The sequence below is a fragment of the Podarcis erhardii genome (genome assembly GCF_964252035.2).
Source record: "Podarcis erhardii genome assembly, chromosome: 3".
Lineage (NCBI taxonomy): Eukaryota > Metazoa > Chordata > Lepidosauria > Squamata > Lacertidae > Podarcis > Podarcis erhardii.
Genome location: NC_138507.1, coordinates 123564993 through 123590256, shown reverse-complemented (window position 1 = coordinate 123590256; position 25264 = coordinate 123564993). Strand labels below are relative to the sequence as shown.

At 49.1% G+C, this 25264-nt stretch overlaps 2 protein-coding genes across 2 annotated transcripts in view; one reads left to right on the top strand and one right to left on the bottom strand.

The window, feature by feature from the left end:
• The window catches only part of HADHB (hydroxyacyl-CoA dehydrogenase trifunctional multienzyme complex subunit beta), a 72384-nt gene that overhangs the window by 25593 nt on the left and 21527 nt on the right, over positions 1-25264 (top strand). The gene's annotated exons all lie outside the window — the stretch shown is intronic.
• ADGRF3 (adhesion G protein-coupled receptor F3) lies at positions 129-18366 on the bottom strand (the record flags this gene model as incomplete). The annotated part of the gene is made up of 12 exons (XM_081854618.1): positions 129-935; positions 1542-1599; positions 3194-3241; positions 4385-4426; positions 5785-6411; positions 7124-7888; positions 10213-10404; positions 12099-12295; positions 12418-12561; positions 14254-14463; positions 15217-15435; positions 18168-18366. The coding sequence occupies 11 exons, from the start codon at positions 18364-18366 to the stop codon at positions 1561-1563; spliced, it is 2682 nt and encodes an 893-aa protein (XP_081710744.1). The 3' UTR covers positions 129-935; positions 1542-1560.

The window sequence follows — 25264 nt, the reverse complement described above, 5'->3', positions numbered from 1 at the left end:
AGTGTGTGTCTTATTCTCTCCAGTTATTTCCACGGTCCTTGAGGGGCCAGGCAGCCTGCAACAGACTCCCCACTACCAACATTACAATGGGGATTCCTCAGAGCTCAGGTATCTTGGCTCCTGCAGGGTGATATCGGCTCATGGGGGGGATATCTGTTTGCTTCAGCCATTATTATACGCCACCATTCCATCCACAGGGGTTCAGCTATTCTCTACCATCATTTAATTCTTGTAAGCGCTTACAGTGTTATTTCTTTATTGATTCATTCATTACATTTCTATCCCCCTATTTTTTCTCCAAGGAGCTGAAGGTGACCCACATGGCGGGTTCCCCCCTCCTAATTTAATCCCCGCAACAACTCTGTGAGGCAGTGACCAGCCCAAGCTCACCCCGTGAGTTTCACAGCCCAAGTCCCACATGCTAACCACTATACAGCACCTGCTTTTAACACCAGCTTGCTCTTAAAAGTTATTAAGTTTATTTACTGCCTTCATCCATAGATCTCAGGTTCACAACGTAAAAATGCAAGATAAAAAACACAAAATATATAAGAAAAATAAGAAAGAAACCTGATAACTCCACCTCCACGCACAAAACACATTTAAAAGGATATCGGATGTTAGTCAGCTCAAGGCTTGGTTGAAAGAGAACATTTTCAGCTGGCACCTGAAGGTGTATAATGAAGGGGCCAGGTGAGCCTCCCGGGGCAGAGCGTTCCACAAACTGCAGAAAAGGCCTGATCCTGTGTTGTCCTTCTGAAGTCCCGTTGCTGGCATGGTGCTCCTGGTTGAAGGTGAAAGTGGGTGGCAAAACTGGCTTCCCACATTTCATAAAAGGAACTTTTGCTGCTGGTTTCCAAAAGCTGCAATATGTTTTTCACTGGGCAGGGAGGAGGAGGGTGGCAAGCCCTTTTCTACTGCCCAAAGCTGTGGGGCTGGAAGATGACAAGAATTTATTTTTATTTTTAAAAGCACACAATACGCAGCCCCCTTCTGTCCACCAAGCCAGCTTTGCTCTCTTAACTTCCCACCCTACACCCAAAGCCAGGCATCTTGTTTACAATACAAAAAAGGGGGCTTTGTACTGGGCCCCCAGACTTAAGGGACGACTCTTTTGAGATTTGCAAGGGGTTATGTGTAAGAGTGGGTGGGACGTGGGTGGTGCTGTGGGTTAAATCACAGAGCCTAGGACTTGCCAATCAGAAGGTCGGCGGTTTGAATCCAGGCAACGGGGTGAGCTCCTGTTGCTCAGTCCCTGCTCCTGCCAACCTAGCAGTTCGAAAGCATGTCAAAGTGCAAGTAAATCAATAGGTATCACTCTGGCGGGAAGGTAAACGGCATTTCTGTGCGCTGCTCTGGTTTGCCAGAAGCGGCTTAGTCCTGCTGGCCACATGACCCGGAAGCTGTACGCCGGCTCCCTTGGCCAGTAAAGCGAGATGAGCGCTGCAACCCCAGAGTCAGCCACGACTGGACCTAATCGGTCACCCTTAACGTTTCGGTTGGCCAGAGGAGACCCTCCCCCCCCCCACTTGCTTGCTCACCTGTGCGACTTCCAGCCTCTTAGTTGCTGAGTTTGGAGTCCAGTGTTTCGTTCTTGGTCTGTGGACCCAATTGGGAGAGAAAGGAGGGTGAGTAAAGCAGCCCTACCATTTTACTGTTGTCCCTGGATTCCACCTGGCAGCATTCTAGGAAGAAGTGGGGAGCCCCCGCCCTGGCTCCACTCCCTTCCCCCGCCCCCCCCCAAAGCCCAGGGGAGAGAGAGAAGCTGCTTCACCCAGCAGCAAGGAGGATAGCTGAAGGACCAAAGAAGATCCTGATGGCTCGGGCCATGGGGCCATCTAGTCCAGCCAAATTCCTGTAAAAAAACTAAGGCGGATAGACTGCCTCTGGGCTTGGAGGTTCTGTAAGAGCATAGGAAGAGCCTGCTACATCCGGCCAATGGTCCATCTAGTCCAGCATCTTGGTGGCTGACCATATGCCCCTGGGAAGCAGGATCCGAGCACAAGAGCATCGCTCTCCCTGTGGCTTCCAGAAACTGGGTTTCAGAAGCATTGCTGCCTCTGGTTATGGAGGCAGAGCAGAGCCATCTGGCCACTGTGATCCACGCAACGGTCACCTCCAGACTGGATGATTGTAACTCGCTCTATGTGGGGCTGCCCTTGAAGCTGACCCAGAAACTCCAGCGGGTGCAGAATGCCACAGCGAGACACCTTACGGGGTCCTCGCTGCGGGATCACATTCACCCAGTGCTTTACCAACTGCACTGGCTTCTGGTGGAGTCCAGGGTCAGGTTTAAGGTGCTGGTTTTAACCTTTAAAGCCCTATACGGCCTAGGACCCACGTACCTACGGGACCGCCTCTCCTGGTATGTCCCACAGAGGAACTTACGGTCTTCAAATAAAAACATCTTGAAGGTCCCAGGCCACAGGGAGGTTAGGCTGGCCTCAACCAGAGCCAGGGCTTTTTTGGCCGTGGCCCCAATCTTGTGAAATGCTCTGTCCCAAGAGACTAGGGCCCTGCAGGAATTGACATCTTTCCGCAGGGCCTGCAAGACAGAGCTGTTCCGCCTGGCCTTTGGCCAAGGCACAGTCTGTCCCCCTCCCTCTATAATCATAGAACTCTAGCCCAATGGTTGCAATTAATTTGATTCTGAATTGATTTTATAATGAATTGATTTTAGAATGCTGTGTTACTTTTATTGTTAGCCGCTCTGAGCCCGGCTGGGGAGGGCAGGATATAAATATATTATTATTATTATTATTATTATTATTATTATTATTATTATTAGCCATCGATAGCCCTGTCCTCCTTCATGAATTTGTCTCATCCTCTTTTCAAGCCATACAAGTTGGTGGCCATCCCTGTCTCCTGTGGCAGGGAGTTCCACAGTTTATTAACTGCGTGAAGAAGCGCTTTCTTTGCTGCTAAGGTTTTTGATGGAGCTGGGCCTCCGGAAAAGCTGTAGGAAAGGGTTGTGGCGAGAAGAAGCCCTTGAGGCTTCTCCAGAGGGAGAGCCGGCTGCAGGTGGCAGGTAATCAGATTCTGGATAAATAGGCTGGAGAGCAGGGCCTCAGCAAAGGATCTACGGCCTCCAAGCCTGGACGCCAGGTGAAAGGGGAGGTGGCAGTTCATTCCCAGCGAAGCCGGTGGCGCGAAGACAGGGAAGTGGAGGAACAGCTGGGAACTTGCTTACCTGAGCTGCAGGTGACTTCCACAGACGCTTGCAAAGCGCTCCCCTCACCTGCAAGAAACAAACAGTGACTCCTGAGGCCATCAGAGGAACATGCGAGAGTCCTGGCCATGAACACCCTCTGTTAGGGAGTTTTTGCAGTATAAACCAGCATGCCTTTCACCTCTCCATTTGCATGTCCTGTTCTGGGGGGTCATCGGTCCAAAGCGACAGTTTCCATCACCATTTTTGTGGTGGTTGTATGGAAGTGAGAGCTGGACCATCAAGAAGGCTGATCGCCAAACAATGGATGCTTTTGAATTCTGGTGCTGGAGGAGACTCTTGAGAGTCCCATGGACTGCAAGAAGAGCCAACCAACCTCTCCATTCTGAAGGAAATCAGCCCTGAGTGCTCACTGGAAGGACAGATCCTGAAGCTGAGGCTCCAAGACTTTGGCCACCTCATGAGAAGAGAAGACTCCCTGGAAAAGACCCTGATGTTGGGACAGATGGAGGGCACAAGGAGAAGGGGACGACAGAGGACGAGATGGTGGGACAGTGTTCTCGAAGAGACCAGCCTGAGTTTGACCAAACTGGGGGAGGCAGTGGAAGACAGGAGTGCCTGGCGTGCTCTGGTCCAGGGGGTCACGAAGAGGCGGACACGACGAAACAACTAAACAACAACAAAGTTGTTTTCAAAGTTCTCACCTGCCCTGGGGAGTGAATGATCAGCCACAATGTTCTTTAAAAAGGAGCAAAATCAGCTGGGTGGTGTTCAAAGCCAGCAAGCTGCCTGAAGAGACCACTTGTGGGTCACAGCCCCTGCCCCAGAGATGTAGAACAGGCATAGGCAAAACTTGGCCCTCCAGATGTTTTAGGACTACAATTCCCATCATCCCTGACCACTGGTCCTGTTAGCTAGGGATGGTGGGAGTTGTAGTCCCAAAACATCTGGAGGGCCGAGTTTGCCTATGCCTGATATAGAAGAAGCTTTCCCCCCCTAAGTGCATCTCCCACCCCCATTGTGGGTCTCAGTGACCGGTGCTTGGACTGGCAAAGATTCTTCTCTCCTGTGGGTGATGCAGTCAGAAGCCCTTCATACCTTTGTGCTTGGAACAGCCTCCACATCACACACCCCTTCCAGGTCTCTGAGACCCTCCTGGTTGGAAAAAACAAAAACAAAACACTGCCAATTTGGGGAGGGGGTGCTGCTTACCTTCTTGTCCATGAGGCAGCCAAAAATCAGAATGAAGACCCCCTGTAACAGAGAATGTTGCTTAGTGAAGACCCTTCAGCAGTCTTAAACAAAATACTGCTCCATAAGACGCACCTAGTTTTTAGAGGAGGAAAACAAGAAAAAAATATATTCTGAACGAAACAGTGGATGTATGATTTTTGTGGTTCATGCTGTGGCCACAGACATGTGACTTGATGGATGGTTTGGGGTAGCCCAATGCAAAAATCCTGAGAATCCATGTGGATCCGTGCTTTGTAACCACGTTTTTGCGCCATTGTGGCCCCCCAAAAACAGTGGATGCATGTGTTTTTTGGTCAGGCTGTAGCCATGGACATGCTATGTGATCTGATGGTGAATTTGGGGTGACCCAATGCAAAAATCCTGAGGATCCATGGGCTTTTACCTCCCCCCTCCCAGGCAGCCTCCTTTATCTCTAGCATTAATTATTTCCCCGCACAATCGCTTACCGATCAGCTGTTTCCTTTCAACACTCCCTTCCCTCTTGTTTGCCTTAGTGTATTTCCCTTAGCTGGAGCAGTTTTTTGCTCCTCCTTTTCTTCTAATTTCTCTCCTCATTGTTTTAGTCTTCCTGTCTCCTCTGCTTGCAAGTTTGCTGTCTTTACCTCCCCCCTTCCAGGCAGCCTCCTTTACTGCTAGCATCCCTTACCTCCCTCCTGATCGCTTGCCGATCAGCTGCTTCCTTTCAACACCCACTTTCCTCTTTGAAAAAAACACACACCATGATCTGCTTTTCACCCCTGGGCAATTCGGCCCCATAAGATGCACAGACATTTCCCCTTACTTTTAAGGAAGAAAAAAGTGCGTCTTATGGAGCGAAAAATATGAGTCTGCCCTCTGGGATATTTGAAGATGCACCCACCCAAAAACGAGTCTTTCCTCATTCCTAAAAAAAGCTCAGCAACTTTGACGTGAACCAGTTTTTAACTCTGTGAGTAGATCGCAGTCTCTTGGGAGTTGGCCATCCCTGTCCTATCTCATCTCAGTCTCATCTTACCCAGGCCAAATTTACCCAGCTCCTTCAACTGCTCCTCATCAGGCTTGGTTTCCAGACACTTGGTCATCTTGGTCGCCCTCCTCTGCCCACCTTCCAGCTTGTCAATATCCTTCTTAAATGGTGGCACCCGCAACTGGACACAGGACTTTAGGTGGGGGTCTGACCAAGACAGAATAGAGTGGGTCTATGACTTCTCTTGATCTAGACACTAGACTTGATGTAGCCTATGTAGCCTAATGGTCAGGGGTCCCTTTACCTTTACCTCCCAGTTACCTTGCTTCTGAGCCAACCTGTTTGGCAGCCCTCTGATTCCCAGTTACACAAACACACACACACAATTACCTTGGCCCTGCTCCACACCCACCTGGAGCGAATTGAGGATGGTAAACATGTAATGCGTGAATTGCGAGGCCTCCGTGGTCATGGTGATGACGCCCAGTCCCCACGTCAGCCCGAAGGCGGGCGTGAGGAGGAGCAGGGCCTTGAAGATGCTGACCAGAGCCTTCCACTCCTCGCCCTGCGGCCCCTCGGACACCGAGGGCCTCATGAGTTTCAGCAGCACCACGAAGAGGATGAGCGCGTTGGCCGACACGACGGTCAGGACGGGGACGGAAAAGGCGTAGATGGCTTTGCTGCGGGAGGAGAGCCAGCAGACGGCCTGGTGGAGGTAGCCCCCCCGGGGGAGGAAGGCGGCCACCGTGGCCACGGCGATGGCGAAGGGGCACAGGTAGCCCAGCGAGACCATGGCAGGCAGGGCGGAGCGGGTGCTCAGCTGGTGGAAGACGAAGACTAGCTGATGGAAGAGCATCAGGGCCTGGACCAGCATCCAGAAGAACATGGCCAGGTAGCAGAAGTGGGTGAAGAAGGCGGCCGCCACGCACAGCTTGCTCTCGGCGTCGGCCGCCATCCGAGAGGCGCCCAGGAACCAGAAGCTGCCCATCAGCAGGGACAGGGCGATGTTGACCAGCGTGGTGTAGCGGAAATAAGCCACCTGGGAAATGGGAGAAGGCTGGTCAGGGTGAGAAGGGGCCAGGCCGGCCTCTGGGGGCCCTACGATCGCAGGTTTGTAAAGTTGGGAGGGAATCCCAAAGGTCATGTAGCCCAACCCCGCAACGCAGGAATCACACAGCTGAAGAATCCCTGATAGGTGGCCACCCAACCTCTGCTTAAAAACCTCCAATGAAGGAGACTTTAATAGTGCTGTGCTGTTTTTTATTGTCTGTATTTTAATAGGTGTGTTTTTTTATATTGTTTTAATTCTGTTAGAGTTTATAATCTTTATCTTTGATATGTTTTTAGATTTTTGTAGCTAACAGGACCAGTGGTCAGGGATGATGGGAATTGTAGTCCAAAACATATGGAGGGCCGAAGGTTGCCTATGCCTGATGTAAGTCATGGGCCCCGCCTGCTCCCTAAAATATCCCTGGTTTGCTCCTTTCTATATATAGGGTGCCGACATTCTGCATGGACTGGTTGCAGGGCAACATGCGCAAATTGCTTTAGATACCTATGAGGTCCATCAGTTACCATATAGTATATATTCAACACAAAAAACAGTGACAATCTGTTGTTAACAAAGGACAGCTGGACATAGAAAGGGCCCCATTCCCTTCAGGAGCTTGGGGCCACATGAAACCTAAATCCGGCCCTGCCTTTCCCCCCAACTCAAAATTCCCGAAGGGTGCAGCCTGCTTGTCTCTCACCTTGTTCTTCACCACCGAAGTCCAGACGAGGTAGTATATGGCGAGGGTGGCGATGAGAGCCAGGATTGAGGCGCAGACCCCGAAGGTGCCCAGGAAGGTCAGGGCGAAGCTGTCTGGCACAGGATGGGCAGACATGAGAATGGAGAACGAAGTCAGGTGGCGGCAGGTGCACTTGGTGACGGCTTCGGCGCCGGAGGTCTGGCAACCCTCGGCTGACCAGCCACCGACCTTGCCGTGCAGGCTGTGGTCCCAGAACACACACCGCGCCACCCTCTCCTCCTCGTCTTCCTCCTCCTGCCCTCCGCCGGTGCCGTTCCAGTGGCCAAAGGTCATCTCCACCTCCACCTGCGAGACGCTCCCGTTGGAAGCCGTGACGGAGTTGGACATCACTAAGCTGCCCAGCCTGGCCTTGGCGCCACGGCTGCCTGGCAGGATTCTGCCCAGCTTCTTCAGCACCAGGCTGGTGACGGTGACATTCTGCCCGCAGCGCAGCAACTCCTCTTCCTCGATGTGGACGCGGAGAGGGGGGTCCGTGTCAAAGCCCTTGTTGAAGTCCTCAAACTCAGGGCCCATCTGGGCGCTTTGGAGCTCAAGGTTGGGGAGCGTCAAGTTGTAGGGGCTGCCCGAGGGTGGCAGGAGGAGGCTGGCGAAGTTCTCGATGGACTGCAGGAGCCTAGAACCGGCCGACGGGCTCAGGGCTTCCACCACAGACCACTCCAGCCCCGGGTCTATGTCGAGCATCGTGTTGGCAGCAGCCAGCAAATTCTGAAAGCAGAAGGAGGCATTTCCTCATTAACCTTGGTCACGGTTAGTATTGTAGAAGCGCTGGAAGGGACCCACAAGGGTCTTCTTGCCCAACCCCAGTAATGCAGGCATCACAGCTAAACAATCCCTGGCCGATGGCCAAGTCTTGCAGTGAGAAGTGGTCAAGGAATCAATGAGCGGACATTTCCTGGGGTGAGGCTGGGTGCTCATCGACAGCCTCCCTCCCTCCCTATTCCAGGGTGCCCCACTGAGACGACTGCCTCCTTAGGTATGTATTTATTTCACAAAATGTATAAACAGCATAAGGGATGTGGCTGGCGCTGTGGTCTAAACCACAGAGCCTAGGACTTGCCGATCAGAAGGTCGGCGGTTCGAATCTCCATGACGGGGTGAGCTCTCGTTGCTCGGTCCCTGCTCCTGCCAACCTAGCAGTTCGAAAGCACATCAAAGTGCAAGTAGATAAATAGGTACCGCTCTGGCGGGAAGGTAAACGGCGTTTCCGTGCGCTGCTCTGGTTCGCCAGAAGCGGCTTAGTCATGCTGGCCACATAACCCGGAAGCTGTACGCCGGCTCCCTCGGCCAATAAAACGAGATGAGCGCCGCAACCCCAGAGTCCGTCACGACTGGACCTAATGGACAGGGGTCCCTTTACCTTTACCTTTATAAACAGTATGATTGTTATCGTCCTCCAAAGCAACAACTCTATTCCGAACTTAAAAATGGAAAGCGTAATGTTGGTGGTCAACAAAAGAGTTTCAAAGACTCTCTCAAGGCAAATCTAAAAAAATGTAGTATAAACACCGACAACTGGGAAACACTGGCCTGCAAGCATTCCAATTGGAGAACAGCCTTTACCAAAGGTGTCATGGACTTTGAAGACACTCAAACTCAGGACACAAGGGAGAAGTGTGCCAAGAGGAAGGCATACTTGGCAAACCCTCACCATGATCAACTCCCACCCGGAAACCAATGTCCCCACTGTGGAAGGACATGCGGATCCAGAATTGGCCTCCACAGCCACTTACGGACTCACTTTTAAAACCCTATTTATGGAAGACAATCTTACTCGGCTACGACTGATTGCCAAAGAAGAAGAAGAAAACAAACAAACAAAAATGAAAGCACTTTACAAGCAAGATAAAACAATGTTATCAAAAATATAATGAACAAAATTAACGAACAATAATTTAAAATGTTCAAAAAGTTAAGGAAACGACAGATGCAATACAGATAAAAACTCACTCCAGCTTTCTAAACATCTGGGTAGGCTAAACAAGAATGTTCTTAGCAGTTGCCTAAGAGAGTTCAAGGAAGACAATTGCCTGATATCAACAGCCAGAGAGTTCCAAAGTTTAGGTGCTGCCACACTAAATGTTCTTACGAATGCATAATAATAATAATAATAACTATTATTATTATTATTATTATTATTATTATTAGCCACCCCCTGTGAGTGTGGCACCTGTAATCAAGTCCACCGATTGGTCTAGCAGATGTATGTAGGGAAAGGTTATCTCATCGGAAAAGTTAAGGGCTTTATATCCCCACAGTAACATATTGAACTTGGCCAAGTAGCCAATCAGCAGTCAGTGCAGATATAATAATATAATAATAATTTATTATTTATACCCCGCCCATCTGGCTCAGTTTCCCCAGCCACTCTGGGCGGCTCCCAATCGAGTGTTAAAAACAATCCAGCATTAAATATTAAAAACTTCCCTAAACAGGGCTGCCTTCAGATGTCTTTTAAACATAAGATAGCTGCTTATTTCCTTCACATCTAAAGGGAGGGCGTTCCACAGGGCGGGTGCCACTACCGAGAAGGCCCTTTGCCTGGTTCCCTGTAACCTCACTTCTTGCAATGAGGGAACCGCCAGAAGGCCCTCGGAGCTGGACCTCAGTGTCCAGGCAGAACAATGGGGGTGGAGACGCTCCTTCAGGTATACTGGACCGAGGCCGTTTAGAGCCAATGTAGGTCTTTCAAGACCAGTGTTATGCGGTCTCGGTGGCTACTCCCAGTCGCCAGTCTAGCTGCTGCGTTCTGGATTAGTTGTAGTTTCCAGGTCACCTTCAAAGGTAGCCCCACGTAGAGCGCATGGCAGTAGTCCAAGCGGGAGATTACCAGAGCATGCACCACTCTGGCCAGACAGATCCCTGAGGACAGGGGTTGTGATGCTGACAAGGCCTCCCTTCTACCAGCAATTCTGCTGCAGCATCCTGCACTAATTCCAGCTTCCGGATCAAGCCCAAGGATAAACCCCACGCCGAGTGCTTTGCAGGAATCCCACCCTGAAGTCCTTCCCTCCCTGGGTGCTCCTACTCACAGACACAACACTGCTCTCCAGGCGCATCTGGGCTCCCAGAGCCACCTCCGAGATGATGTCCATTGTGTCGAGCGCAGCCAGGAGGTCCCGGGGGTTTCTGCCCTGTATGTTCCCGGACTCGGTCTCCACCTTCAGCCAGTCTATCATCCAAGGGACCTCGGTTTGGGGGCTGCCCAGCCCTGCCTGGAGCAGCTGCACACAAACAGAGCAGGGAGAATATTAGACCGAAGGCGGCTTCCTATGGAACTCATTGCCACTGGATTCCACAATACCCACTGGCTGTTAAAAAATACAAGCTGGAACATGTGCAGAGATGGGCAGTCGAGAACGTAAAGGTTCTGCAAACCGAGCCTTATTAAAGGAGTTGTGGATGTTTTGCCTGGAGAAGAGGAGGCTGAAAGGAGATATCTTTAAATATCTGATGGGCTGTCACACGGAAATCACTTTGAGGTTTTATTTTTTTGTTTTATTACAAGCTCTACTGAAAAATGTAAAAAATAATTACCAACCATAAACTGTTGGCAAACAGAACAAATGCATATTCAGATGTGTAAAGCCTTGTATGCAGGAATAATTATAATAATAATTATAATTATAATCATAATCATAATATTTACACCCCACCCATCTGGCTGGGTTTCCCCAGCCACTCTGGACAGCTTACAGCATATCCAAAAAACATAATTAAAACATCAAGTATAAAAAAATCATCCACATGGCATCAAAACAGACTTGGGAAATCTTTTACATTACAGATTAAGCTCACATTATTAATATTGTTAATTAAATTTACGTCCACAGGGTGTACTCCAGTCTACAGTGTTAAAATGATTTCTCCATAGTTGCTGTTGTGACTGAGACAGAGAGGAGATTAGGGTTAATGAACGATACACATCAAGACCGTACAGAGTGAAACATGTCTTTCTTTGTTATTCTTGAGTTAAGCATTTAAGTGCTAGATGCCACAAATCTTGGGTCCGAGTTCCCATGGGGGGGGGGGGCGTTTCCACCCCAGTTGGAAGCAACTATTTGTCTCATGGCTGCCATAAAAAGTAAGACCAACCCTTTAGGCTCAACACTGGGAAGCAGTATATGGAGTCTCTATAGGAGTATATTGTATTTTAAAATGAGGTTTCAGAGTTTTTAGGGGTTTTTGAATGTCTTATGTAGATTTTTCAATTTCATTGTTCTGTATGGGACAATGACAATTAAGATATAGTATCGTATCCTATCGGTATCGTTTCCCATTGATAGCAGAGCTAACATGGGAACAGGTACAAGAATTTGGCTCATAATGATGGCAGAGAAGAATGGCAGACCAAATTTTTGGAATATGCAGAGATGGCGAGACTGACGGGGAAGATCAGGAACCAGGAAGATCAAGTACAGTCATACTTCGGGTTGAATGTGCTTCGGGATGAGCGCATTCGAGTTGCGCTCCGTGGCAACCGGAAGTAACGGAGCTCGTTACTTCCGGGTTTCGCCGCTTGCGCATGCGCAGATGCTCAAAATGACATCGCGCGCATGCGCAAAAGCGCCAAAATGTGACCTGCGCACGCGCAGACGCGGGTTACATTTGCTTCTAGATGCGAACGGGGCTCCACAGTGTTTGCAACCCACCTCTGCGCATGCACGGGTTGCAATTCGGCGCTTCTGCACATGCACAAAGTGTGATTTAGAGCTTCTGCGCATGCGCGACCGCTAAAACCCGGAAGTAACCCGTTCTGGTGCTTCCGGGTTTTGGTGGTCCGTAAGCCAAAAAAACGCAACCTGAAGCGGCTGTAGCCCAAGGTATGATGGTATATAAACTGTATATAGACTGTATATAGGTATGAGTGTATATATACATAGAGAGAGAGAGAAACCCAAAAGAATCCACCCGTTACCTGGGCCTCGTGCAACCCAGACAGCAGTCGGTGATCCGTGCAGCTGTCTTGGACATTTTCCCAGGTCCCTCCAGGAGAGCAGGACCGCAGCATCTTTCCATCGGTCCCCTCGGGACACAGGAGCTCAGCCACCTTCCCTGCCTTCGTGGCATCCCACCTGCCTGTAGAGTTCTCGCCGGGGCAGAAGCGATCTCTGGCTACGGCACAAGAAACACACATGCACAGGCAGGAACAGCCTTCATGGAACACGTCCAGCTCTCAAAGGAGCGCCACAAAGGCACCAACTCTCTGGCCGCCACTTTCCCTGTCTCCCCGTTACCTTGAATCGGGGCCACCGACACTGTGGTCTGCACGGTTCCCAGGTGGTCGCTTTCAAATGTGCACTGGTAGGCAGTGTCACCGCTGGGGCAGGAATTCAGGGCGAGGAAGTGGCAAAGAGGGTCTCCGTTGCCCCCCAGGTGAACTGTGGAGAGAGAAGGAGTCAGATGCTCAGGGCAGGGAGGGAGGGAAGAAGGAAGGGAAAGATATGGCGGGGGGATGTAGGGGTGCAAATATCCAGAGTGTGGGGGTCAGGTGGGATTGCTATGAGGAATTATGAAATATGGAGCAAGCCATTGTGTCAGCAATGAAAGCACTGCGTTGACTGGGTTTGATTCATTGACAATAGTTTCTGATCAAATCCCACAGGCCTCTGCATCTCTGCCATTTGCTTTCTCTACACCTGACAGGCACGTATAAGCATTCTGGAACACAGGCTAGTTGCTTCTTCAGGCATCCTTGGTACATAAAGATAGTAGGTTACTCTGATGTTGTTTAATCTTTAGATAGATCTTAAGGGCCAGGAATCTTTAAAAGCAGAGACATCACTTTGCCAACAAAGGTCCGTATAGTTAAAGCTCTGGTTTTCCCAGTAGTGATGTATGGAAGTGAGAGCTGGACCATAAAGAAGGCTGATTGCCAAAGAATGGATGCTTTTGAATTCTGGTGCTGGAGGAGACTCTTGAGAGTCCCCTGGACTGCAAGAAGATCAAACCTCTCCATTCTGAAGGAAATCAGCCCTGAGTGCTCACTGGAAGGACAGATCCTGAAGCTGAGGCTCCAAGACTTTGGCCACCTCATGAGAAGAGAAGACTCCTTGGAAAAGACCCTGATGTTGGGAAAGACGGAGGGCACAAGGAGAAGGGGACGACAGAGGACGAGATGGCGGGACAGTGTTCTCGAAGTGACCAGCATGAGTCTGACCAAACTGTGGGAGGCAGTGGAAGACAGGAGTGCCTGGTGTGCTCTGGTCCAGGGGGTCACAAAGAGGCAGACACAACTAAACCACTAAACAACAACAAATGCTGGCAATCCCAAGTGGGGAAAGTTTCTGCTGTGCTCAGGTCCTGCTTCCTGGGCACCCAGCTGGCAACTCGGTGGGGAGGGAGTTCCACAATTTGGGGGCCACCACCGAGAAGGCCATCATCTGGGCCACGCACATTAATGCACGAATGTCCGAGGGGGGAAGATCTACCAGGAGGGCCCCCTCTGCTATCTTAACACCCTCCTTGCGTGGTTGCATCACCCCACATGCACCCACAAGACCCCTGCTACTTCCAGCGCCACCTTAGACCTGTTTCCCACTTGCAAAAACTTGGTTGTTTAGTGTGGCAGCACCTGCACTTTGGAACTCCCTGCCTATAGAGTTCAAGCAGGGGTCTGAAAACATCTTTGTTTCAACTAGCCTTCCCAGACGCTGAGAAAGTTGTGAATCTTAATCTGCTTTAGTCTTTTAATTTTTGTATGTTTAAAGCATTGCATTTTTTTCTTGCTTTTTCCTTTTGCAAACCACGTTGAGTTTTTGCTGTTGTTGTTGTTTGTTTACCATCAAAACGTGCATTAATTTTATGAAAATAATAATAATAATAATAATTTTTATTTATACCCCACCCTCCCCAGCCAAAGCTGGGCTCAGGGCTGCTAACACCAATAAAATAAAATCACAGTAAAAACATAAGGGGGGGGGAAGAGGGAGGGAAAAAAAACACCAATTTAAAGTACAGGTGAAAATGCAATTTAAAATGCAGTTTAATTTAAAATGCAATTTAAATAAAACACAATGCCCATCCCAAGCTGGTGGGCTTCACCAGCTGCTACCTGCCCTCCCCTCGCCCACCTGGGTCTTGGGCACCTGGGTTCCAGGATGCTCTCAGCTCTCCTCCTCTGTTCCGGACGCAGCACTGCAGAGTCAGGCCCTCAGGGGAGCTGCAGTTCATGGAGAGCTGCGACCGTGTCTGGATGAGGTCCGCTGTCCCGAGGGGAACGATTACCTCCTTGGTAAGCTCGTGCATGGCGTTTTCGTACAAGTAGCGGCAGATGTATTTTCCTGTAGGAGACACGTGTCAGAACTGAGAGCCAGAATCCGAGAACTGCAGAGTTGGAAGGGGGGTTCCCCAAAGGACATCTAGTCCAACCCCAGGCAGTGCAGGAACCGCAGCTCTTGTGTTGCAGGACCCCCCCCCCCAATCATTCCGTTTGTACAAACTCAACACACACACTCACACACGACATACGCTACGCTTCTGTTATAAATTCATAGAAAATCAACCATACATCGGATCTGCACCGCTCCACTTTTATTTTACTCCATGAAGGAAGGGCTACAAAATGGGGAAAGTTTGATACAGGCCAGCCATAATCCCTTGAGCATACCAGCACATCCACAGGAGCCCTGCCCAGTTGCTATGCCAACCTTGATGGTCCTAGACAGAAGACCATGAAGGTCACAAAGGACAATGATCAGCTCTTCCCTCTGCGCACATGCACAGAAGCGCTCTATCACACTTCACGCATGCGCAGTAGCGCACTCTACTTATGGACTGTTCGCACCCCGGAACGGATCACGTTCGTAAGTAGAGGTACCACTGTACTTTCTATGGGAAGGCATGCCTTGGTTTTGGAACGGACTTCCGGAACGGATTATGTTTGAGAACCAAGGTACCACTGTATTGTTTTTTTATTGATTATTGAGGGGGGGGGGAGAGCTGCCCCTGTCTCCCCCTGGGCTACACCCATGCACAGACACATATTTAGACCGAAATCATTCCTTCCATAGAGAGAGGGAAGAGCGATACAGCACCAGCCCAGTCCGGGGAGACGGAGGAGAGCCTCAGCTCCACCTCAGAGCTGTTCTGCAGCAGAGTCACTTGCGTCCCGTTGAAGATTTCCTTGGCTCCCTGGGAGCTGAGCAGGTAGAACTTCACCTCTGTGGCTCCATCCTTCAGGCTGAAGGAGAGGGTCAGCTCTTGGTCATCCCCGCCAGAGGCCACTTCCGGAGGCAGCTGCTGGCTGTCTGCAACTGGAAGGGATGGGATGTCAGCTGTTAGAGTGTCAGACTAGGAAAGGCCCCGAGTTCAAGTCCTCCCACTCGGCCAGGGAGCTTTCATTGGGCGAAGCTGGGCCAGTCCCTGCCTCTCTCAGCCTAGCCCACCACCTAGTGTTGGAGGGGGTAAGTTAGGAGAAAGAAGCATTCTGTTCCTCTCCCCCTCCCCTTTAATTACCATTATTATTGGACCAGAGATTCTTAGAAGACTGGAGTAAATGCATGAACTATTTGAAAAGCAATTGTAATGAACAGATTACGCTAGCAGGACTGCAAAAAGTTCTGTAAGGAGGACTATTTGAAGTATTGCAAGAAAGACTATGAAGAGAACTATTAGTTAATGGTAGTTAAGAGTAATAGAGAAATTAAGAAATGTGGAATAAGTGATAAAGAATGGAAAAGCATCAGAAGTGTTGATGGAAGTCTAAAATACTGTATTGTATAAGATAAGAAGTTATGTTAAATGATGGTTGGAAATGATATGTAAAAAAACCAATAATAATGTGTGTGTGTTGTATTACCATTATTATTAATTATCTGTTTTATTAGTCCCTTTTTTTTTGCCGCAACAACTCAAAGCCGCTTACAAATAAACACAAAACATAACGCTAAAACCAGCCTTAACAACGAAAGCAAAGAAAAAAATATAACCGTAATCGAGGCACTTATTTAGTTATTTATGAAGATGTTTATGTACCACTGTATCACAGAAATACATAACAGTGGTTTACAACAATAAAAAAAAGGCAGTGGAATCATACAAAAGTAAAAAAACAAGTTAAAACCATTTAAAAGTGAAGAAGGGACATTGGTTAAGCATTGTGGAAGGATGTACTGCCCACAGAGGCCCCAGTGGAATAGAAAGGTTCTCGGCAGACATTTAAAATCTGGCACAGAAGGTACCTGTTGAATTCTCAGTGGCAGGGAGTTCCACCGGACCGGGCCGTTGACACCAAAGGGTCTGTTTCATGAACATGGCTAGGTAGTGAGTGGGCAGCTGGTGCCACTGTTTTAACAATGGGGTCCTATGTGGCAAGAGTATTGTTAGCTCAGAAGTGGAAGCAAGAAGAAATTCCGACGAAAGAAGAATGGCAGACAAAATTAATGAACTATGGAGAATTGGACAAAATGACAGGAAGGATTCTAAACCTGCGAGACCAGAGACTCACAGAAGATTGGAAGAAGTATATGAATTATTTGAAGAGCAACTGTAACCAACAAATTACACTAGTAGGACTACAAGAAGTTTTGTAAGGAAAATATACGAAGTAGAAAAAGATAGAGATATTGGTTATGAGTTTTAAATGTAATAGGGAAAATAAGAAATGCATACTAAGAGATTGGAAAATTTTCAGACAGGACCGATGGAAGTCAAAAAATTGAATAAGATGTAAAAGTATGTTTAATTATTGTTGGAAATGGTATGTTAAAAAAAACTAATAAAAATTTATATATAATAATAATAATAATAATAATAATTTTTATTTATACCCCGCCCTCCCCACCCAAGGCCGGGCTCACAGCGGCTTACAAGCAATAATAAAAACAAGTTAAATGATTACAACTTAAGAACAAAATTAAAAAATACAACATTAAAATATTGAAAACATTAAAATATTAAAATGTAGCCTCATCGCAGAAGGAGAAGGAAAAGAAAAAAGAAAGAGAGGGAGGGAATGTATATATATGATATATATATGCAGGTTTTGGTGTCCTCGGGTGTCTTCCCGTGTAAAAGTTGGGGTGTCTAGGCGACGTTTCGACGAGGTCTAGGCGACGTTTCGACGAGGTCTAGGCGACGTTTCGACGAGACCTCGTCGAAACGTCGCCTAGACACCCCAACTTTTACACGGGAAGACACCCGAGGACACCAAAACCTGCATTCCTGTACCCGTGAAAATCTACGAAAGCATGATATATATATATATACACACCGGTACATATAAAGGGTATATACACCGGTATATATAATATATATATAGCTGGACTATCAAGAAGGCTGATCGCCGAATAATTTATGCTTTTGAATTCTGGTGCTGGAGGAGACTCTTGAGAGTCCCATGGACTGCAAGAAGATCAAACCTCTCCATTCTGAAGGAAATCAGCTCTGAGTGCTCACTGGAAGGACAAATCCTGAAGTTGAGGCTCCAAGACTTTGGCCACCTCATGAGAAGAGAAGACTCCCTGGAAAAGACCCTGATGTTGGGAAAGATGGAGGGCACAAGGACAGAGGACGAGATGGTGGGACAGTGTTCTTGAAGCTACCAGCATGAGTTTGACCAAACTGCGGGAGGCAGTGGGAGACAGGAGTGCCTGGCATGCTCTGGTCCAGGGGGTCACGAAGAGTTGGGCACGACTAAACGACTAAACAACAACATATATAATGGGGTCCTATGCAGTGGCGTAGCATGGGGGGTGCAGGGGGGGCCGGCCGCACCAGGCGCAACATCTGGGGGCGCGCGCTCGCACTCGCAGCTCTCTGCCTCTACCTGGCTCACTCAGGGTTAGGGGGTGCAAATTACTTGCCTTGCCCCGGGTGCTGACAACCCACGCTACGCCACTGGTCCTATGTTCCCGGTCAGAAGTCCTGTCAGCAATCCAGCTGCAGCATTCTGCCCCAGGTGGAGCTTCCAAGCCACACGCAAGGGCTGCCCCACCCAGGGCGCATTGCAGTGTACCGATGCCACACCGGGTGGGCTTTTGCGTACCTGTGGCTGCCTCCAGCAGCGGCAGGCAGTAGCCAGGGTCTTCAGAAGTCCAGTGGAGACAGTCGCAAGGGGGTGTGAAGACGAAGGAGGCTGCGGCCTGGAAGAGACCCCCACACCCTTGGAAGCGAGAGCAGTTTCTGTCGCTGTACTGGTAGCCGGGGAGACAGCGGCAAGTCCGGCTGTAGCCAAACACCATCATCTCCCACTGGCGGGGGTCACACTCTGGGGGGAGAGAGAAGGATGTGTTGGGATGCTGCCGGGGAGACGGGGCCATGAGGCGGGCCCCCAGTTGGCTCCAGCCACCGGCCGGCAGCCGGGCGATCTCCAGTCTCCCTTGGAGCAGCATCAAAGAGTGACACAAGCCTCAGATACCTTCAGAGATTTGGCACGCTCTATGAGCAGAGTGAATAAATCTTCTCACAATGGAAGTGGCAGACAGAGACATGTGTAAGCATTATTTACAGGCATGTATTCAGCATGTATTCATGGGTGGCGCTGTGGATTAAACCACAGAGCCTAGGACTTGACGATCAGAAGGTCAGCGGTTTGAATCCCCACGACGGGGTGAGCTCCCGTTGCTCGGTCCCTGCTCCTGCCAACCTAGCAGTTCAAAAGCACCTCCAAGTGCAAGTAGATAAATAGGTACTCCTCTGGCGGGAAGGTAAACGGCGTTTCTGTGCGCTGCTCTGGCTCACCAGAAGCAGCTCAGTCATGCTGGCCACATGACTCGGAAGCTGTACACCGGCTCCCTCGGCCAGTAAAGCAAGATGAATGCCGCAACCCCAGAGTCGGCCACGACTGGACCCAATGGTCAGGGGTCCCTTTACCTTTAAAGTAGATTAGCCAAAATGCTGAGTTGCTGAGGTCTGTTGCGCATGATGCGCAAACTCTGCGGATCCCTAAGTGTGTCAATGTCTGTTGGCATCGGTCGCTGTGATGTTCGGGCAGAATGAAGGTTTTGAAGCTCCCGTACGATCAACCAGGAGGGAGGGAACATGCCAGTCGGGCATGTGTCTCTGCCAGGGTCCTACTCGAGAGTAGGACGAGCTCCTGACAGATTCCTCCATTCCAGGGGGTTGGACTAGAGGACCCTTCCAACTCGACACTTCTATGATTCTGTGCTTTGAAAGCAATGAAAGTCTGAACAGAGACCTGCCAGGGTCACAGCCCTGGCGGCAATGGTTTCCTGTCCTATTACAAGTGCAAAGCTGCATAAATTGTGCTATCACTAATTCTGCTATCACTAATTGCTGCTGCTGTGAAGGGTTATTTTGCATACATTTAAGCTCTAAGTTGAATTGTTACAGACATATTTGCCATGTTCCATTGCTGTTTAATTCCAACATTTGCATTTTCCCCTTCAAACTCATGACAACAGAGGATTCACACCCCTAACCTGCCCACAACTACATTAATGGGAGTTATAAACAGATAATAGAATAAGATGAGTAATGTATGGCGTCTGCAAAATGTGGATGAACAGTGCTCTGAAGGAGGTTGATAGGCAGTTGAAGAATTTAAAACTGGAAAAACAAGAAACTGAAACTGACAGATCTGGGTTTTCATTCTTAACAGGTTGGGAACCCTGTTTGGGGAAGTTTTTAATGTTTGATCTTTTATCGCATTTTTAATATTCTGTTGGGAGCCATGCCCAGAGTGGCTGGGGAAACCCAGCCAGATGGGAGGGTATAAATAATAAATCATTGTTTTTATTGCTATTACTATTAATTGGGTTTATATATCGCCCTATACCCAGAGGTCTCAGGGCGGTTCACAGAAAATATCAACATAAAAACCACAATATATGTAATGGAATAAAAAACAACACCCCAATAACCGCCCCCCCAAAAACCCTACATTTTAAAAGGACATAGGATGTATATGAGATCAACCAAAGGCCTGGTTAAAAAGGAATGTTTTTGCCTGGTGCCTAAACGTGTATAATGAAGGCGCCAGGCAAACTCCCCTGGGGAGAGCATTCCACAGATGGGGAGCCACTGCAGAGAAGGCCCCGCTCTCGTGTTGCCACCCTCTGGACTTCTTGAGGAGGCACACGAAGGAGGGCCTCAGAAGACGATCTCAGCAGATAAGGCAAGCCTGGAGATACAGAGTCAAGAGACAATAATCCCAACCCCTTGAGGACCAGAAGCTTGAAGCAGATAGAGAGCAAGATGGTTTGTGAAGGTGGCTCTGGAACAGCCCCAGGAGGCCCTTTCCTTTACTCACTGGTCGTGACGTCCAGGCTGGTGATGCTGCTTGATGTGCCAGCTACCTCCCGGGGGACGCTCACCGTCTGGAGGAACTGCTGCACCTGAACGGAGTCTAAGGGCGCTGAGGACCCTGGGGAGAGCTTGAGGTAGGCAGTGCCATGGTTCAGGCCTGCGGGAGAAAGCAGACAAGCGTGGGCGCAGAGCAATGCTTCCGCCCCTGCGCCAGGCAGCTGGGCGAGAGCGGAGCCAGTGAGTTGTAATGGGGGGGGGGTCCTGCCTCAGCACCCCCCACACCGGGTGGCCCCTGGGTAGGTCAGGACACCACTTCTTATTCCGGGTTGCTTTTAAAGAAATGGCTGGTGCAGCTTCAATGTTTTTCTTGTAATGACCTGTATGTTTTAATACATTTTGTGTGTGTGTGTGTATTCAACACTTGGGCACAGGGCTGGATTTAGGTTTGATGAGGCCCTAAGCTACTGAAGGTAATGGGGCCCTTTATATGTCCAGCTGTTTTTTGTGTTGAATATATGCTATATGGTAATGTTTGTGTTTTTTTGTGTTGAATATATGTTTTGTGGTAATTTATGGACCTAATGCAACGTGGGTGGCGCTGTGTGTTAAACCACAGAGCCTAGGACTTGCTGATCAGAAGGTCGGCGGTTCAAATCCCCGCGACGGGGTGAGCTCCCGTTGCTCGGTCCCTGCTCCTGCCAACCTAGCAGTTTGAAAGCATGTCAAAGTGCAAGTAGATAAATAGGTACCACTCTGGCAGGAAGGTAAACGGCATTTCCGTGCGCTGCTCTGGTTCGCCAGAAGCGGCTTAGTCCTGCTGGCCACATGACCCAGAAGCTGTACGCCGGCTCCCTCGGCCACTAAAGCGAGATGAGCGCCGCAACCCCAGAGTCGTCCGCGACTGGACCTAATGGTCAGGGGTCCCTTTACCTTTACCTCTGTGTGTGTGTGCATCTATTCGACATTTGGGCACAGGGCTGGATTTAGGTTTGATGAGGCTCTAACCAGCCTTTCTCAACCTGTGGGTCCCCAGATGTTGTTGAACTACAACTCCCATCACCCCCAGCTAGCAAGGCCAGAGCTCAGGGATGATGGGAGTTGTAGTTCAATAACATCTGGGGACCCACAGGTTGAAAACTGCTGCAAGCCATGGGTAGGCAACCTAAGGTCCGTGGGCCAGATCCGGCCCAATCGCCTTCTCAATCTGGCCCACAGACGGTCCTGGAATCGGCGTGTTTTTACCTGAGTAGAATGTGCCCTTTTATTTAAAATGCATCTCTGGGTTATTTGTGGGTCATAGGAATTCGTTCATCCCCCCCCCCCCAAAAAAAATCTAGTCCAGTCCCCCACAAGGTCTGAGGGACAGTGGACCGGCCCCCTGCTGAAAAAGTTTGCTGACTCCTGCCCTCAGCTACTGAAGGTAATGGGGCCCTTTATATGTCCAGCTGTCCTTTGTCAACAACAAATTGTCACTGGTTTTTGTGTTGAATATATGCTATATGGTAATTTATATGGTATCTAAAGCCATTTGCACATAACAAAATATGCATTTTATCAAAGTAATCGTTGAACTGAAACACAATTAAGAAGTATGTTTTTTTGGGGGGGGCCCAAAAGAGTGGGGCCCTAAGCTATAGCTTGTTTAGCTTATACGTAAATCTGGCACTGCTTGGGCAGGAATAACCAGATGCACAAATATAAAATGGGGGACACCTGGCTCACCACGTGAAAAGGATCTAGGGGTCTTAGCAAACAGACCACAACCTTAATATGAGTCAACCGTGTGGTGCGGCAGCAGAAAAAGCTGAAATGTGAGACCCTAAGTTCCGCCACTGCCTGCATTGCAAGGGGCCGGACTGGGCGGCCCCCGGGGTCCCTTCCAACTCTAGGATTGTGTGAGAACTTATGGAATGTGGGTGTTTTGATTGGGGGCGCATGACGGGGCAGAGGGAAGCAAGGAGGTGAAATTTGCTTCTCCAGTCTGGAGTGCCTTGGACTCAACCTTTGACTCAAAGCTGCAGGCTCTGTTTGGCCAGCCAGGGGCAGGATTCAACCACCTCCACTGCCCCAGCTGAACCTATACTGAGTCCAGCCCTGCCTCTGAGAGTCCCTTTTTACTCACCAGCTTGTCTCTTGACTCGGGGCCCACAAGAATCGACACCCTCCGAGCGACTTCTGAGGCACTAGGAGGAAAGAGAGGCAAGACCTTAAGGTTGTGCCGGAAAGTGGCCTTTCGTGAACTGGAACCCAGTTTCACAGATGCACAATGCATTGGGGCCACATATACCATACATTTAAAAGTGAGGGGACACGCTGTGGTCTAAACCACTGAGCCTCTTGGGCTTGCTGATTGGAAGTTCGGTGGTTCGAATCCCCGCGACGGAGTGAGCTCCTGTTGCTCTGTCCCATATTCTGCCAACCTAGCAGTTCAAAAGCATGCCAGTGCAAGTAGATAAATAGGTACCACTGCAGCAGGAAGGTAAACGGTGTTTCCGTGCGCCCTGGTTTCCGTCACGGTGTCCCGTTGCACCAGAAGTGGTTTAGTCCTGCTGGCCACACAACCTGGAAAGCTGTCTGTGGACAAACTCTGGCCCCCTTGGCCAGAAAGTGAAATGTGCGCCGCAACCCCATAGTCACCTTTGACCGGACTTAACTGTCCGGGGGTCCTTGGCTTTTTACCTTTACCTTACATTCAAAAGCACATTCCCCCACCCCCACCCCAAAGAACAATCCTGGGAAGAAAGTCCTTCTTCACGCAACGCATAAACTATGGAACTCCCTCCCACAGTGATGGGCATCTGGTTGGCCGCTGTCAGAACAGGATGCTGGTTGAGATGAGCCGCGGGCCTGATCCAGCAGGCTCTTCTTATGTCCTTCACTATGGTTTAACCCACAGAGAGCTACAATTCCCTGCACCTTTAAACTACAGTTCCCAGGAGTCTTTCTGTGGTGGGGGAGTGCTTTAAATGCATGATGTGTGTGCAGCCTCCATCTTTCCCCTCTTCTATGGGGTGCGTATCCCCTTCTCCAGCCCTTGTTTTGGGACTGAAATAAAAAAATTAAGGTCTTGTATATGTAATAAATGTTCATAAATGTACCAATCTAGCACGTACATAGATATGAGGACCACATGTCTGGAGCAGCACAGGAAGACCGCCCTGAAACCATTTTGACTCCCTGAAACCAATTTGACTCCCAAACTGACCAAATGTTTTCTCTGCAAGGAAGGAGGAGGTCAGGGAGCCTTCCCATTGTCTCAGGAATTGGGAAATCACCATTTCAAAGGAATGGCCAGACTACCAGAAAAAGCAATCAGATTAAATATTATCAGATAACCTGGCAGACAGGAAAAACAACAACATTCAAATTTCTGTTGTAGACCACCTTTTCTGTGATGTAGGTATGATGTATGGAGGGGCGGTTTTGAGCTCCAGGGCAGGGAATTTAAAATGTCTATATAAGGGCAGGCACACCTGGGTTCTGGGTCCTCCTCCTTTCCTGCGTGTGAGGGGAGCCCCCTGTTGCAACAGATCAATAAAGATCAGGCTTACGAGCTGCTTTGCTTCTCCATATTCTCTGGTTGGCCTCTGTTATTGTCTCCGACTGATGGAGAACCTACAAAGGACTCTATTAAGGGATCTTGTGTCCCCCATAAGGGAATGAGGGCAGGTTTTGGTTTATTACAGCACCTACAAGCCTTCCTTGCCAGCCTCCTTGGGAGCCTGACTCTGTTCACACAGACTCATCAACCTGAAAGGGAACATGTCCCTAACAGGACATCTCAGAGAGCAAACATCCTCTGCAGAAAGATTTACATGTGTTTATTCCTGGCGTCTGGAAGGGCAGGATATGTCCCACACCCTGCATGCAAAACTCAGTTTTTTGCAGAAGAGGTGGGGCAGCCCTGGTGGTGTTGGGGAAGGCCTGGCGTGTTTTCCATGGGGCAGTCCTTGAAGGGGGTCAAGTGGGGGAGCAAATGTGGGTTCCTATGAGACAGCATCCTTTGCAAGGTGGCCAGTTCCCCTGATACTCTGGGCTTATCCACAAGGGTCTGAAGGCTTCCCTTCTCTGCCCCCCATAATCCTGGGGACAGGCGCTCTGTGAAGCCCCCCAGCCTGCATCAAGGGGTCCCCATTTGGGATCCCTCTCAGCACACCCCACCACCAAGCCACAGCCCCCCAGGATGTCTGGGGAGGCACAGCCACACCAGTTAAAATGACTCAAAGCTTTGTAGTAAGAATAACTTGGCTTCCCCTCCCTCGGCAAAAAAGCCCTTGGCCAGAACCTGCACAGTTCTTTTTTCTTTTAACAGTCCCCGCCCCCCCGAATTTCCAACTTATTAACAAATACAAAAGAGAGAAGAACATAGAAATGTGAGGAATTGGTAAAAGATGTTTGGAAGTCAGAAAGAGGGAGGGAAGGAGGTTGATGCTTTGTGTGAGCAATGTTTTAAGTTATGGATTTGTGTAATTAAAAGGTAATGAAATATGGAAAACTCAATAAAAATCACAATAAAAAAAACAAAAGAGAGAAGAACAAATTTCTCAAACATATACGAATAAGGGATTCATCATTCAGATTTGGCTGGCCAAATTCTGTGTGATTGTCATATAACTTAGGGAATAAGCTGTGCTAGCATAATGATTAAGGTTTTAAATGATAATTTTAGGTTATATGTTAGTGACTAAGTTTTAATTGATATATTTTTAAACTGTTGCTATATCTGTATCGTTCCTGTGATACCTAATTGCAAATTCAAATGTATCCCTATCATGTTTTATGACTTCCTTGATACAGTATTGTATGTGGGCTGGAATTGGTCTGTGACCGAAATAATAAAATTCAGTTCAGGGATTCATCAAAATCGCATTTCCT